The 16,907-nt window shown below is 39.9% G+C and overlaps 1 protein-coding gene across 9 annotated transcripts in view; it reads left to right on the forward strand.

Annotated features, from left to right (window-relative positions):
• Window positions 1-16,907, forward strand: part of AFF2 (ALF transcription elongation factor 2) — a 537,205-nt gene that overhangs the window by 173,418 nt on the left and 346,880 nt on the right. For all 9 annotated transcript variants that reach the window (XM_070785319.1, XM_070785321.1, XM_070785322.1 and 6 more), the window contains one exon: window positions 5,103-5,966. In XM_070785319.1, coding sequence (XP_070641420.1) covers window positions 5,103-5,966 — 864 coding nt within the window. The remainder of the gene's footprint in view (window positions 1-5,102; window positions 5,967-16,907) is intronic.

Below are 16,907 nucleotides of genomic sequence, written 5' to 3' on the forward strand. Positions count from 1 at the left end.
TCAGAAGACCCGATAAGCTTACCCTGTGTCACTTTAGGGAAGAAACTTTATTTCTCTGACCTAAAGTTTCCTTGTCTCTGAAGTGAATAATAATACCTGATAGAAAAAATGATACCTGTTAATAGCAATAGCAACTGACATTTTATGGCTCTTCACAGATCAACAAGAATGAAGAAAGTGAGACACAGAGACGTTAAGTTGCTTATCCATGGTCATTTGGGTCCGGGCACGTAGAAGGCAGATTAGACCAGAACGGCTCTGCCGACTCACATGGTGGCTGTGAGAATCAAGCCAAACAGCCAGGGGAAGCCTTGCTTTGAAATATGTAATGTGCTGTACAAATTCAAGGTATCATGGTTATTATAATTAGAGAAAGAAATAGCAACTCACAGCTTAAAGAGATTAATTGTAAAAATATTAGAGTTCAAAAAAAAAAGGAATTACTAAATCACATACATTAGCCATAATGAAATAAAAGAAAAAAATAAACCCAAAAACTTAAATTATTTTGCTACTTTTATTAAAAAGAAATACCCTGGTACCATAATCTCCTAACACATTAGTCTTGCAATGAAATTATACTACTGATTTGTAGATAACATTAGAAGCAAACTGAGGCAACTCTGTGTTTCTCAAAGTAATGAGAGGCAAAAAGCTTAAATGAAGGAGTGCTGTTAGTCATGAGCCACAAACCAGACACGTAATTTATGCCTGAAAATACTTGGAAATGCATTTCCTTGATGATTGAGAAATTGTGATTACTTAGAAAATAATGGCTGTGGAGGTTACCTTTAAGGTATCAATCAATTATCTAGAACGGGAAGTAAAGAATTGGCCAAATTGAAAGAAGCCTATAATTGATTGAAATGGCTAAATTTCCATTTTTGCCATGCTTATAATGTGCAATCAGGACTGCTAAGAATCCCTTGCTACTTAAAAGGGTTGCTAAGACTCTGGAGGATGAAGAAGATTTAGTGTGAGCCAGAAGTTGCTATGGTATATAATGAGCATCCATCATGCAAGTATAAATAAATGGATTTTCTATCCAGTGGATCTCATCTTGACATCTTGAGAAATTTAAAAACTGGTTGACAGTTACCTACCTCCTGTGGTGACCACCTGGTCTGTATTGTTAATTATTTTGAGGTTGTTGAATGGTGGACTTCTTGAAGCTGTGTGTCTATGTGTCCTTCATGCCTCACCCTGGCTCTTGAGTGTTTGAAATTTACCAGTGTGTGTCTGAAGAATGACCCTGGTAATTGCTACTTGTAGCCACAGCACGTCTGTTACGGATCTTCCGTCAATCAGCAACTCAAAACTGTCTCCAGTGAACTCAACCTTGAACTATCTGCTATCCAGTTCCAGTCACAAGTCCCTCTGACAGTTGCTGTGTGGGGAAACTAGTCGAAGGGAGCTGACCTCCTTCCACTCCCCCAGGTTATCCCAGCTTCATCCGTTATGCCATTAGTGTACAGGAAAGCCCCACACTTGGAGCTGTGAGCCTGACCTCTAACTCCATGTGCAGACATGCACTGAGTTAGACTTCAGCAGTCCAGTGCTCTTGCTTTTTAGTCATCATAAGGAAACGTGAGGAACATCTTTGCATCTCTTGTAAAACTGGTACTGAAAAAAAGACCTATTTTTTTCCCCAAAGGTTCTTGTAACCAAACCAAACCAAACCAGTGAGAGGAATCCCTTTTCACTTGTTGGTATCCAGCAAACATGGGTTTCATTTAATGAATTAGGATGTGCTTCCTGCCATCAGACAAAGAGAATTCTATATGCTATGAGAATTTCCTGTTGGCCTTTAGCTACCAAGCAGCTCAATCTGATATTCAATCACAGTAACCAAATTAGCTTAACTTTTGCTTTTCTAATTATGTACCTTTGACTCCAAGCCATTGCAAATCCTTTTTTTTTTTGATATAAACAGGGTATGAATTATTATTTGATTCTGTTCAATTTAGCAGCATTTTGCTGAGGACCTCATATGCACCAGACATGGTGCTAAGTGTTGAGGGTATGATGAATAAAAGGTGGTCTCTAGTCTTGACGAAAAGCTCATAGTTTTGTGCTGGAAGAGAAATCACAAGTGTAGTAGACCTTGAACAGTAGGAGGTGAATTTTCTATTTTATTCAGAACTTTCAGTTTTCTTCTAATTTTAATCATGTACACAACAGTTTTAGACATTGGCCAGCTTAGAAATTCTCCTAATTTCAAGCATATTTTAAAACCTGGAGATGGAAAAAAAAAATTTCTAAGCAACCATCAGAAACCCAGGTCAGTATAACAATAAACTGAAGAGATGTTAAAACCTAACCAGGATCTCTCCACTGAAGATAAAATGAACATGTCCCTTTTATTTACTGCTAAAATAGGAACAGGGATGTGACTAGCTTACTGGCAAACCAGTGGGCCTTGAGATTCTTGAGTCCTGATGATGTTGGCCTAGAGAGAATGAATGTCTTTTCAGAACTTTGAGATACTATGGCATTCTCTGTGACATCAGGGGGCAAAGTTTTTATTCCAGTACAACTGTCTTTCAACGAAAGTTCAATGAACTTTCAATGAGAGGTCAATAACTGAGCTTCCTGGTAGCTAAGACCAAAAGGTAAAGGTTATAGAATTCTCTTTGTCTAATGTAGGAAGCTTATCTTATTCATTAAAGGAGACAGTAAAAATGGAAGCATTTAAAATGAGGAATAAAATGGTCTTGTTTCCCCTTGTTGGGTCACATCTTTGAAGACAGCAAGTATTAGTGTTTATTAGGCAGTCATCTGACGTAAGAGGTTAACTATTTCAGGGACCAGAACAACCCTGCAAGTTTAAAAACGTGCATCAAATTCTACTGGGCCTTCACAACGATGAAATCTCTTTGTTCTGAATTTAGGGATTGAATAGAGGTCTGGATTTGGCTACTGCCTAGCTGGTTCGTTGTGCAACTCCATTGAAGGAGAACACTGTGTACAATGTGTTTATTCCTGCCTTAGCTGCAAAATAATTTCTGCCTTTAAAATTGAAAAGCCTAGGGACTTTCAGGGAATAAAAGTGATTTCTCCCTTTATTTATTAAATTAGGCCTTTCAAATGCACTTCTGAAAATGGAGTGATTATTCAGGTAAAGATTATTTGGAACTGTAATTGTTTAATCACTTCTTCAGCACCGAGGTTGCATGTGATGCAGTATAAGATGTTCTTGATAAGAAAACTGAAACTGACAGGTATTTATTTGATTTCTAAAATTTCCCATCCCCCACAGAGCCCTCAGTATACATTTTGCATACTTTTCCTTAGTCTTTGAAATCATATTTCTGTACATGCCCTCATTTCTTTGAAAGTGTCCTATATGATTTACCATGTGATCTGTGTTGAATACTATATACAATCTGTGGCAGTTATGCTAACAATGAGGCCAAGGTTCTCAGCTTGATTCCCTCTCTGGTTGCTCTTTCTCATTATCCTTTGCTGGCTCCTCCTCTTCTCCTGAGCCTGGTGATGGTAGCTCAGACAGTAAAGAATCTGCCTGCAATGCAGGAGACCCAGGTTCGATCCCTGGGTCGGGAAGATTCCCTGGAGAAGGGGATGGTCTTCTCCTAGTCTCTTAAAGGTTGATGTTCCACAGGGCTCCCTCCTGAGCCTTATCTTCTCATTCCTCATTTCCTTTCCCTGTGTGATTTCATTCATTTCCAGCTCTTCACCCTCTATTTATTCACACACTCTCCCATCTTCATTTACAGATAACAGCACTCAGCCATACATCTGAGGCTTAGCCTGAGATGTCTGGTGTGAATAGGCATACTCCTGGGCTCCACATTAGCTGTTAAGGGCAGTAAGCAACCTTATATGTTAAACGTCAATCTCCAATGGTGGTCATACTAATGAGGAGAAGGTCATCCCCTCCTGTTCATGGAGAACATGCATCTGACCCTTGGGACAAGGAGACTACCAGGGTGGGCATTTTCCCCATGCACTGGCCCTGCTGCCAGATGGCTCCACAGATGCAAGCAGCTTTCCTTCATTGCAATGGTAGTGCAGCCTAGGCAAGAAGCCCTTTGCCTTTCTGACTTCAGCAGCTGGTTTTGATAACACCTTTGGCAGGTAAAGAGAATAATAAAAAGGCATGTTCAAAGATGAAGAGCCAAACTTTTGACAGTCATTTCCAAGTATATGGAGCTCCACTTTTTAGCTATGAAAGCTATTCTTTACTATGTTACAAAAGCTCATGGAAATCTTAATTATTTAAAAAAACAATCACAACCACTTTGGTAGGTGGTGTTGTCCATAGAATGATGTAGTTGCCAGCCTCACTTTAAAATTTAACTTTGTTTTAATTTAAACAACAGCTTAAATTCTTGAATAAATTTTTCTAAACCCTTGAAAAGACACAGGCGAGCTTGAGTCACTGTTGATGAACAATTGCACCATTTTAAAGTAAACGAGTATGAATCACCAATATGTAAACATGGTTGTCCCCAGAATATGTAGGCAGACACCAATAATTTACACACTCTTTGATTAAAAGGAATTGGATTCACTTTAGTCATAAGTTAGCTCAATTTGTTATTGTTTAAGCCCATGCCTTTTCTAAACTGAACATAGCCATGATAGCACAGTTTAATTGACTTCCTTATCCAAAGGGCTAAGAATTTTCATGGTATAATGTAGCACAAAGGGCTACATTATATGTCAAGAACAAATATTAATTGAACATTCTATTATAATTCCAATGATCAGTAAGTGGAAGTTGTTAAAGTGTAGCATGTAGCAGTTCAACTCATTGGACCTAAAATAAGTTATTTTGCTAATAAAATTCATAAGCAACATAATTTAAAACTCTCCCCCACCCCATGAGCATATTTAAGAACAGGCCAGGGAGTATATAGACATTCATCACACAGTTCATTCCAAGAGGCTCTTTCAATAGTGTTATTGATTTTTTTTCTTACATTGAACATGAGAAGTATGAAATTCTATGGCAGCATGAGAATTTTAAAGAACCCTATATGTTAGTCTACTTAGGACATCGGTTTGAAACATGAACAGTAGGAAACACAAACCTATTCATTCTCTCTCCTCCCACCCCCATCTTTTTGTTATTTTAGACAAACAAAGGTGATGCACTCGCGAACCGAGTCCAGAACACGCTGGGAAATTACGATGAAATGAAGGATTTGCTAACTAACCATTCTAATCAGAATCATCTAGTGGGAATCCCAAAGAATTCCATGCCCCAGACTCCCACCAACAAAAATGAACCCAGCTTTTTTCCAGAACAAAAGCACCGAATGGTCCCAGTGCACCAGCAGGACAACACTCACTCCTCGGCGCCAATGCCTCCACCTTCTGTCGTGATACTGAATTCAACTCTAATACACAGCAACCGGAAGTCAAAACCTGACTGGTCACGAGATAGTCAGAACACTAGCATTGTAGCAGCCAGCCAAGTCACTAGTCAGCCCAACAAGATGCAGCCGCCAACCCCAGACCAGCCCCCAGCCAGATTGGAAGACTTCTTTGTCTACCCAGCTGAACAGCCTCAAGTTGGAGCAGTTGAAGAATCAAACCCACTGGCAAAGGAAGACAATACTCTCAAGTCCAGTGGAGGGGATACTTTCAAAGAAATCTATCAGTCCAACTCACCAGAAGCAGCGGAATTTACAGTGCAAGCGCCTGGATCTCCCCTAGTTGCCTCGTCTCTATTAGCTCCCAGCAGTGGCCTTTCGGTTCAAAACTTCCCACCAGGGCTTTACTGCAAAACAAGCATGGGGCAGCAAAAACCAACCGCCTATGTCCGACCCATGGATGGTCAGGACCAGGCCCCGGACATCTCTCCCACACTGAAACCTTCGATTGAATTTGACAACAGCTTTGGGAATCTGTCGTTTGGATCACTCTTGGATGGCAAACCCAGTGCACCCAGTTCAAAGACTAAACAGCCAAAGTTCACGATTCTTCAAACAAGTGAAGTAAGTAATTTTTAAAGTTTTGCTTTGTTTCATTTCTTCTTATTTATTTTTTTTAGTTCATTGCTCTAACCTCTATAATCGGGGCTTCCCAAGCAGCTCTTATTTACCTTCTGGAGCTGTAGATGAGACTCTTCAAGGTCAGAGTCTTGATCTTCTGTTGCTTGTGACTTGATCTATTTACACTCTGCAAATACAGCTAAATCTCCATAATTTGGAATGATAAAAGACAAGGTCTGTCTGAGTGAATGAAAAGTTGGAGTTATAAAATAGTTTCAGAGACAGCATTTGTAGTAATATTACGTATAAATGAATCACATTGGAGATTTTCATTGGTCTTAAGCAGGATGAGATACATGAAAAGATAGTGGGTCACCCTAGGCCTTCACTAACAGATAGCATATCAGAAACATAAAATGTAGAAGTTTCTTAAGGTACAAGGATGTGAAAGTGTGATTTTCTGGAAACAGAAGTGTAAGGCATTCTTTAAGAACCATAGTTTCTTGAGCACTTGCAGGGCTGTTCCATGGCGAGACCTTAATATTAACTTCCGTATCCCTCAGTCTTACCTTCTGCATCACCTTCTTCAAGTGCCTACCTAACCCTCTTGTATTACCTTGATCCCTTCTGTCAAAGCCAAAAGCATGATCCTCAACCAAAATCCCACTGGGTTTAGAATGACTAACAATTTTACCTATCTCAGGAAGCATTGCCTTATAAAAGGGAAGTCCAGGGGGACAAAAACCTTTCCCAGAGGAATGAATCGCTTAATGATTGGATCCCAGGCCTTATGCTCCCTGGGTGGGGGGTAGAGATTGGGTGCCCCTCAGAGGCCACCATGTAAGCAGCTGTCTACTGCATCTCAAGCGCTTGATTGGAAGAAACCTCTGCTTTTACTGGTGACGAAAGGCTTGAAAAGACACAGAGGAAGAAAGTAGGTTGAAATTCTCACTCGCTAGGAGTCACAGTGTGTCTGATTTGTCGCAGAGTCCAAGTTAGTGGTGTCTGAATTAGAGAAGTCTGACCCTATGTGCCCTCCAGCTCTTCTTCCTTTATTCATGCTCAGCAGATGCACTGATTGCGTGGGATGATGGGCACCCAAGGGGTGGGAGGACTGGGGCTGTTGGCTGTATTTTCTGGATGCATGTTTAGAGTATTGTTTCATTTCTCAGACAGTTCTGCTGTTTGTATCATCATGCCTCATCAGTTCAGTTAGTTCAGTTCAGTCGCTTAGTCGTGTCTGACTCTTTGCAACCCCATGAACTGCAGCACTCCGGGCCTCCTTGTCCATCACCAACTTCCGGAGTTTACTCAAACTCATGTTCATTGAGTCAGTGATACCATCCAAACATCTCATCCTCTTGTCCCCTTCTCCTCTCATCTTCAGTCTTTCCCAGCATCAGGGTCTTTTCCAATGAGTCAGTTCTTCACATCAGGTGGCCAAAGTATTGGAGTTTCAGCTTCAGCATCAGTCTTTCCAATGAACACCCAGGACTCATCTCCTTTAGGATGGACTGGTTGGATTTCTCTGCAGTCCAAGGGACTCTTAAGAGTCTTCTCCAGCACCACAGTTCAAAAGCATCAATTCTTTGGTGCTCAGCTTTCTGTATAGTCCAACTCTCACATCCATATATGATTATTGGAAAAACCATAGCTTTGACTAGATGGACCTTTGTTGGCAAAATAATGTCTCTGCTTTTTAATATGCTGTCTAGGTTGGTCATAACTTTCCTTCCAAGGAGTAAGCGTCTTTTAATTTCATGGCTGCAATCACCATCTGCAGTAATTTTGGAGCCCAAAAAAATAAAGTCTGACACTGTTTCCCCACCTATTTGCCATGAAGTGATGGGGCCAGATGCCATGATCCTAGTTTTCTGAATGTTGAGCTTTAAGCCAACTTTTTCACTCTCCTCTTTCACTTTCATCAAGAGGCACTTTAGTTTTTCTTCAGTTTCTGCCATAAGGGTGGTGTCATCTGCATATCTGAGGTTATTGATATTTCTCCCAGCAATCTTGATTCTAGCTTATGCTTCATCCAGCCCAGCGTTTCTCATGATATAATCTGCATATACGTTAAATAAGCAGGGTGACAATATACAGCCTTGATGTGCTCCTTTTCCTATTTGGAACCAGTCTGTTGTTCCATGTCCAGTTCTAACTGTTGCTTCCTGACCTGCATACAGATTTCTCAAGAGGCAGGTCAGGTGGCTGGTATTCCCATCTCTTTCAGAATTTTCCACAGTGTATTGTGATCCACATAGTCAAAGGCTTTGGCATAGTCAATAAAGCAGAAGTAGATGCTTTTCTGGAATTCTCTTGCTTTTTCCATGATCCAATGGATGTTGGCAATTTGATCTCTGGTTCCTCTGCCTTTTGTAAAACCAGCTTGAACATCTGGAAGTTCACGGTTCACGTATTACTGAAGCCTGGCTTAGAGAATTTTGAGCATTACTTTACTAGTGTGTGAGATGAGTGCAATTGTGTGGTAGTTTGAGTATTCTTTGACATTGCTTTTCTTAGGGATTGGAATGAAAACTGACCTTTTCCAGTCCTGTGGCCACTGCTGAGTTTTCCAAATTTGCTGGTATATTGAGTACAACACTTTCACAGCATCATCTTTTAGGATTTGAGATAGCTCAACTGGAATTCCATCACCTCCACTAGCTTTGTTCGTAATGATGGCCCACTTGACTTCACATTCCAGGATGTCTGGCTTAGGTGAGTGATCACACCATCGTGATTATCTGGGTCATGAAGATCTTTTCTGTTCCGTTCTTCCATGTATTCTTGCCACCTCTTCTTAATATCTTCTGCTTCTGTTAGGTCCATACCATTTCTGTCCTTTATTGAGCCCGTCTTTGTGTGAAATGTTCCCTTGGTATCTCTAATTTTATTGAAGAGATCTCTAGTCTTTCCTATTCTATTGTTTTCTTCTATTTCTTTCATTGATCGCTGAGGAAGGCTTTCTCATCCCTCATCACGTCTTGTCAAGTATCTCTCCAGTCTGTGGCCTCTTCACCCTCACCACCTTCCAAGCTCCTGTGAGTGTCTCTTGCCTAGGCCATCTCCTGTCTGGTGTCCCCCCTTCTAGTCTCACCTCTCTTTCAAACCATTCTCCATTTAGGCTGATCTGATGGGAAGATCTGATCATGTCACTCCCTCCCTTGGAGTCTTCCATGTCTTCTCATTGTTTCCAGGAAAAAGTCCACTTTCTTAGTCCCACATTCAGTGCTCTTCACTCTGTGATTTCGTACTCCTTACCTGATCTCATATCTCACCGCTTCGTCATATGAAGATGAGATCTTGGCCATGCAGAGAGACTTGTGGCTCCCCATCATGGCATGCTTTGTCACACTTCCTTGCTTTTGTGCTTGCTGTCTACTCAACCTAGACTGTCTCTCCCTTTGCTCCTCAATCTTCCCAGTGAAGTCTTGTTTCTTCTTCAAGTCTACTCGGTCATCACTGTCTTCATAAATGCTTCACTGATGCCACCAGGCTTAAGGACAAGCTCCTTTCTCTGGGCTCACCCAAGCGCCTTCTATACACTTTGGCTCTTCTCTCATTGTATTGTAGTTATTCATTTATGTGTCTGTCTCTTCTATTAGACTGTGAGCTCCCTGAGGACAAGGAATATCTCATTTCTTTTCTGTATCCCAAGTGCCTAGCAAACACCTGACACATAGTAGATACTCAATAAATGTTTGTTGAATGAATGAACTTCAAAAATGGTTACTTGATTACATTTTCTAAACCACAGTGTTAATCAAATATGCGGACAAAGGTAAACCTTCGCTAGAAAATCCATCCTCGGATATATTTCCTTAGTTTCACCCAGACTGCCTGTGCCTTACTTTGCTCTTGTCCTGCATGGTCATTTGGAAATCCTAATCTTCATTTTCCCTGGATGACTTTATACAGGAGTGTGATACTTAAAAGGCAGAAAGCAACCTACTTTGAAAGAAGGGGCATCTAATGGGAGGCTGCCCCTCCCATTCTTGCCCCTTCTCTTGTCCTGGTATCTGCTGCTGTTCCCTCTTTACATGGCAGTTCCGTGACTAAGGACTAGTTTGGAAATAATAGCACTGGCCCATCAAGAGCTGGCAGCATGTATCAACACCTCACTGACAGAACAAGAGGCACAGAAACAGTGAGATCCACTCCAGTGTAATCTTCTCTCTTACACATTCACAACACAGTTGTCCCAGATATGGAAGAAACCCAGTGTTTTCGCTCAGTGCTCAGGTACACCAACTAGATGTACATTTCCAAAAAGAGTCTGAGCTGTCATCTGCTCTAGAGATGATGACCCAGGAGCAGCCTGTGTGCACGCATAATATGGGTCTCTAGGAAGGACTTGAGGGAGGGCTGGAGAAAAGCTTGGGCCCCTAAGGTTAGGAGAATATACAGGCTTCAAGGGCAGTGTGGAAACCAAAAATAGGCAGAAAGGGAATGAGAAGCTAGCTAGCCTAAGAGACAATTTAGAAGGGTGTAGATTAAAACATGGGCAGCAATATAGACAGGGTGGGGCCTTATGGAGCTTTGAACCTAATGGAATTGATGTGGCTAAAACTCTGACCAAGTCTGGAAATTCATCCTATTAAATCTTGATGCACTTTTCAAAAGCACTTACCATTAGAATTCAGCCCCAGTTCCTGGCGCCAAGAGTTCCAAGCGTGAGGTTCTGAGTCCCTAGTCAAAGTAGCCATCTTTGATGACTTGTAGCATTATTTTGAATTATTACTGAAAAAGCTTGTCCATAGAGAGGTCATGATATTTCTTTGAGTTTTCCTGGCTCTTGCTAGGAGGCTGATGTGTGTTTGTGAAGTGCATTTGGCTGCAGTAAGGGGTTGAATCATCAGGAAAAAGAGACATTCTAAGATATACAAATAAGCAGATATGATGATATTAGTGTGTTGAGAGACCAGAAACGATTACTGAAATTAAATGTACATGCGTGTGTGCTCATATTTGTTGCTGTGTCTATACTTATTTACATAGTGGGGACATTTTAGTTTCCATCCTTGAAAGTTTCCTTCCTTCTTATAATTTCTGTGTTGATAATAATGATATTAATAAATACTAATAAAATCCAACCCACTTTATTGCCAAAGGTCAGCATTTCAATTGAATCATGCTTTTTAAAGAAATGACATATTTAAAAACAATCTATTATCATTCCAGGCAATCAAAAGAAAAAAAAAAAACTGTTCTGCAGTTGCACTTAGAAGAATTTTTGGGGAACTACATCTGAAAATAGTAAAAGACCTATTTATATCAAGTGGAAACTGAGGGTTGCTCGCAGGTGGTGTTTTATTAGGAAATGAATTTGCTAATAAATGTAACGTTATACCTGGTTTAATTACAGATGTTTTGCTTCTTTTTTCATTAGGATTAAAAAAAATCTGGTGTAGATAGTTTTGCATTTTGGTACAATGTGTTATTAGTATCTTTTGGGACGTAAATAATTCCATGCAAATGGAAGGATCAGTGACACATTAAGCATTTTCATCCTAGCTCAATAGGCTTTCAGAAGTACAGTAAGAATGTGTAGAGTGTCATCACCATAAAGGATCATTTGCCCTCCAAGGTGCTCTTGGCTGTGACCTAAAACTATCTGAGGCTCCAACTGCCTCCAAATTGGAAGCCTTTAGAAAAGTTGAACGAAACTGATATGAATAATGGGATTTGGCTTTAGCTTATTTTAGTGGCTAGCTTTGTCAACCAGCTGAAAAGTTATTGTTCACAGTTGTGACTGCGCTTGCTTTGTTTTATATCAGATGCAGTGAACACTGGGGGGTAATTAGCTTTATGTATTGTAAGTGAATAGGAAGCTCAGGTCCCTCATGCGAGAACAATAGAGAATGCTGGGAACTTACCATTCGTGTACTGGTTGCATCCGAGCAGCTACACAGAAACCACTGAGGCAGATCCTTCAAAGAATGGAAGGCCATTTAGCTGCTGTGTGCAAGCCATGCTAAGCATTTCTTTACTTGATATACATTGCGAATTTATTTCTTTGTCCATTCTTATGGAAATAAGATAGTATTCAGTCTATGACTGTAACTGGTGTAATTCCCACCTCATTGGTAAAAAATGGAGACACCTTGGAAAGGCCTCACATTTCAAGGGTGCCAGCAGAGACTTTGACCTTCAGATTTATTCCATTGAAGTATAAGAACCAGAAAGCTTTGTATATTCTCTGCCAGTCCATTATCTAGTGGTTACTTTTTTCTTTATGCTTTGGACTAACTCTTCCAATTTCTTGATCTCATTGGGATTAAAATTCCTTTTCCTTACCACACCTCTTTATCTGCCCCTGCCTCAACTTTAGTGTCCCCCTAAGCTGAATGAAGTGACCTTCACTGAGCATCTGAAAAGAATAGTCAATAATGGAAGTAGGACTTGGAGCCTCACATTCTTTGTGATGGAGAGGTCAGAGCTGCTAGGAGAGGATTTAATTAAGATTGTCATGTTTCAATAATTCAAAAAGATGTTTTGGGGAGGGGTGGCTGAGACCCTCCTCACATTCATAAAGCTGTCTCACCAGAAAGTGATGCATAGAAGTAACCCTGGAAGGTTTCACAGAGATGGAATGCAAGATAGAGGTTTTAATTTAATTTTTTATTTTATATTGGAGTAGAGTTGATTTACAATGTTGTGTTAGTTTCAGGTGTACAGCAAAGTGATTCAGTTATACATATACATATATGTATTCTTTTACAGATTCTTTTCCCTTATATTCCTATTATAGAATATTGAGTAAAGCTTGCTATACAGTAAGTCCTTGTTGATTATCTTTTTTTATATATATAATAGTGAGAGAAGGCAATGGCACCCTCCTCCAGTACTCTTGTCTGGAAAATCCCATGGATGGATGAGCCTGGTAGGCTGTAGTCCATGAGGTCAAGAAGAGTTGGACACGACTGAGCGACTTCACTTTCACTTTTCACTTTCATGCATTGGAGAAGGAAATGGCAACCCACTCCAGTGTTCTTGCCTGGAGAATCCCAGGGATGGAGGAGCCTGGTGGGCTGCTGTCCATGGGGTCGCACAGAGTCGGACATGATTGAAGTGACACAGCAGCAGTGTCTATATGGTAATACCAAGATCCTAAGTTTTCCTTACTCCCCTTCCCCCTTTGGTAACCATAAATGTTTTCAAAGTCTGTGAATCTGTTTCTTTTTAGTGAAGTCAGACAGAAAGACAAATATCATATGATATCACTTATATACAAAATCTAAAAAGATGATACAAATTTACAAAGCAAGATAGATTTTGAACTTGACCTTGAATACTGGGTGGAATCACAATAGATGAAGAGGGATCTGGAGGGCAGAACAGTTCACATGTATGCAAATGAGTGATGGGTGGAGAGACTTGCAGGTAAAAAAAAAAGATAAGAACATGCGAGATATATTCTGATGATAGACTGCTGTGTCTGCAACTGCGGGTTGGGACCAGAGTGAGACAGAGCTCAGAAAGCCAGAGTTGGTAATGTCTAGAATGCCTGGGCGATGTGGCATCCAGACTATGATGCTGGACTTGAAGCTCCATTATCCCAGTGGCTTCATGGGGGCTGACCTAGGAACTCAGGCCAGTCACTGTCACCGACTTGAGCAGTTATTTCTGAGCTACTGTGTTCTCCATTCCATTACCTGAAAGCACATCACATTTCTTGTTCTGTGGGCATCGGTTTCCTCACATGCTTTCTGGAGGCTCTAAAGTCGTGCTGAAATGGTTGGTCTAAACCACTCTTCTCCCTTGTCCTCTGTTAGCCCATCTCCCTTCATTCTCTCTAGCCAAACTCAGGAAGAGAGGTCAACTTTGGCTTCCTAAAGATTATGTAAATACCTAACTCTCTTTTTTTTTTCCTTCTCATTTCCTCAAGTCCTCTTCTTTAGCATATATATATATATTTCTTTTCTAAGGCTGTATGTAACTGACTCCACCATTAGCATCCCAGAACCAAGTTAGCTATTTCAACATTCCATTTTTTAAAAATTAATTTCAATGATTTGGTTCAATGCAATGATCTTGGAGTTCTGTGCTTGTAAATCCCTTGTCACTTTGAACATTTTTTTTCCAGTTGGAAAGATTGATTTATTCTTAATATGAAAAAAACCTTTAATTTTTATACTATGCCAATTTAAATCATCACTAATAATGATAAAACATCATGATTTATTAGTACTTGTATTAATTCTTTGTGAGCTAACTGGAAGTAAGTATTATGGGGATGAATGTGTGGTGTATCACAAAGTATAGTTTGAATGAGGTTTGCTGAGTTGTGGTTCCTATTCTAGCCTGGACTTGCTTGGTGAACTTGAGTGATTTTACCAGTGTAGGCCTCTTGTTATTGGGGGTGTTTAGATTAGCTCATCTGTGAGGTTTCTTCTAGCCGTACATCTCTTAGGATATGCTTCTCCTTTGTGGTTAAGGTGAAGGCCACCTTGTTTGTAAATTTCCTTCAGCCATTGCCTCCCTCCCACCTACCCTCTAAGAGCATGTGCCTCAGAATGACATGGAGGGTGTGAGGCCTGCCTGCCTGCCGCTCACTACCATCCTTCAGAACACTTGGGAGATTTTGAAGACTATGTCAATACAGGCAAACAAGAATTGGATCTTCTTTTGGGGTTGGATGCCAATTCCTCCTGGATTATTAGTATATTTCAACTCATTTTTTTTAAAGAAAAAAAATAATAAAACAATTATAGGCTGCATTTTACTGGAAAACACCAAACTGTACACTCAGGAAATAGCCTGCTAATACTTTTGTCACCACCCACTAACATAATGAAAGATGGAGAACTTCTATTTTCACATTACTTCTAGGAAAATATTTTGACAGATTCAGTATGCAGTAAAGTGATAAGCTTTTGTTCCGTGTGTTCCAAATCATCCTGTTATCACTGGATATATCGATTAGCTTAGTACATTCTGAGTCAGTCATAAAACAGACTGCTCACATTCTGTGTTCAAGAATAAGAAAAATTGACAGGTAGATAACCATATTGATTCATGCCAAATAGTGAATGTGAAGGGTTTTATAGAGGAGTTATAAAAGTCTTTATGGCTATTGTAAGTCTCTTAAGCATTTTTTAATTGCCATGAAAGCAAATGATCTTTAATTATCTTTTTAAAAAGTGCTATGCTTTGGTTACTGAATAGAGTTTATAATATAGGTGACAATAACAAAAATCTATTGCCTTTTATACTTAGAGTTTAAAGTCATTTTCATATAATTTTTCTAGCTTTATTGAGGTATAGTTGACAACTAACAATTGTATATGTTTACAGTGTACAGCTTGATATTTTGATATACATAAACATTGTAAAATAACCTCTACAATAATGCTAATGAACATATCCATCACCTCACACAGCTACCATTGTGTGTGTGTGTGTGTGTGTGTGTGTGTGTGTGTGTGCACATGTGGTGAGAATACTTAAGATCTATCTTCTTAGCAAGTCTCAAGTGTACAATATGGTATTATTAACTAGAGCCACCATGCTATATATTGTCTCTAGAATTTATTCATCCTGCATCACTGAAACTTTGTACCCCTTTACCAATATCTCCCCATTTCCCCAAACCCCAGCCATCCTACTTTGACTAGATTCTCACAGAGCCTGGGATTATCATCATTCTCTTTTCACAAGGGCAGACATGTAGACTCAGAGAAAGTAAGAGTTACTAACCTATAATCACTCAGTCAGCAAATGGCAATGCTGGGACAAGAACCCAGGTCACTAGTGCTATCTCCATGATGCTATTTGGTGTCCAGTGTGCTGCTTAATATGTATGGATTAATTTTCTAAAATCAGCTTCTCTAATGGCACATGAGGGGCAAGAGAATAATGAGCTGAATCCAGCTTAAGTTGAAATTCCCCTGATGGGTTCATATTTCAAAAGTCAGGGGCCAAACCTTCCAACAGAGCAATTTTCCCTATGGTAGTACAGGTTACACTCATGTGTTTTTGATTTACAAATATGGTGAGAAGTAGTGCTTTTGCAATATTCCTCAATGAGTAACATATGACACAACTTGTTAGAGGACCTTTTCTTGGTTCATAAAGTTTTGTTTTTTTGTCTATTTGGTAGGATAATTTTAGCAGAATGCTCAGACAACAGAGCTAAAATCTGGATTTCTGCAGCTGAAACAACTATATTCTAGATAAACATTAGATGTGAATGAGGGATCAATTAAAAGTGGGCATGTAAAGAATTGTTATAGGAGGAACAAGATGTATCTCAAATGTTTGAGGCCCCCCTGAGTACAGTAATGGGAAAAACTTACAGATCATTGAATTCCAAGAGTAGTCAGCAAGGAACAGGAAGGCTCCCTTGCTTTTATCTACATGTTGAATAGGTAAGTCTCCCTGTACCTTAGCAAAAGAGGACAGGGAATCCATATACTGCCTACTCAGAAAATCACTGAGAATCCATGAACTAAATAGTTGTGAAAGGTCTTTGAAATTTTTACCATATTCTGGAAATGGGAGATGTATTGGGTTGGCCAAAAAGTTTATTCAGAATTTTCCAGAAGATGTTAGAAAAATGCAAATGAACTTTTTGGCCAACACAATATTAGTTTTCCATACGTGGTGTAACAAAAGTATCATAAACTGGGCAGGTTAAAACACCAGAAGTTATCCTTTCACAGTTATGGAGGCTATAAATCCAAAAATATATTGGCAGGGTTGAGCACTCTCCAAAGGTTCTAGAACAGGATCCTTCCTAGCCTCTTCCAGTTTCTGGTGGCCCCAGGCATTCCTTGGCTTGTAGCCACATCATTACACTCTCCACCTTTGTCTCCACATGGCCTTCTTCTCTGTATGTCTCTCTGTGCCCTCTCCTTTTCTTATAAGGGCATCAGTAATTGACTGTAGGGCCCACTCTGTATCCAAGATGACTTCATGTCTAGATCCTTAACTAATTACATC

The sequence above is a fragment of the Bos indicus genome, chromosome X, assembly GCF_029378745.1.
Source record: "Bos indicus isolate NIAB-ARS_2022 breed Sahiwal x Tharparkar chromosome X, NIAB-ARS_B.indTharparkar_mat_pri_1.0, whole genome shotgun sequence".
NCBI lineage: Eukaryota > Metazoa > Chordata > Mammalia > Artiodactyla > Bovidae > Bos > Bos indicus.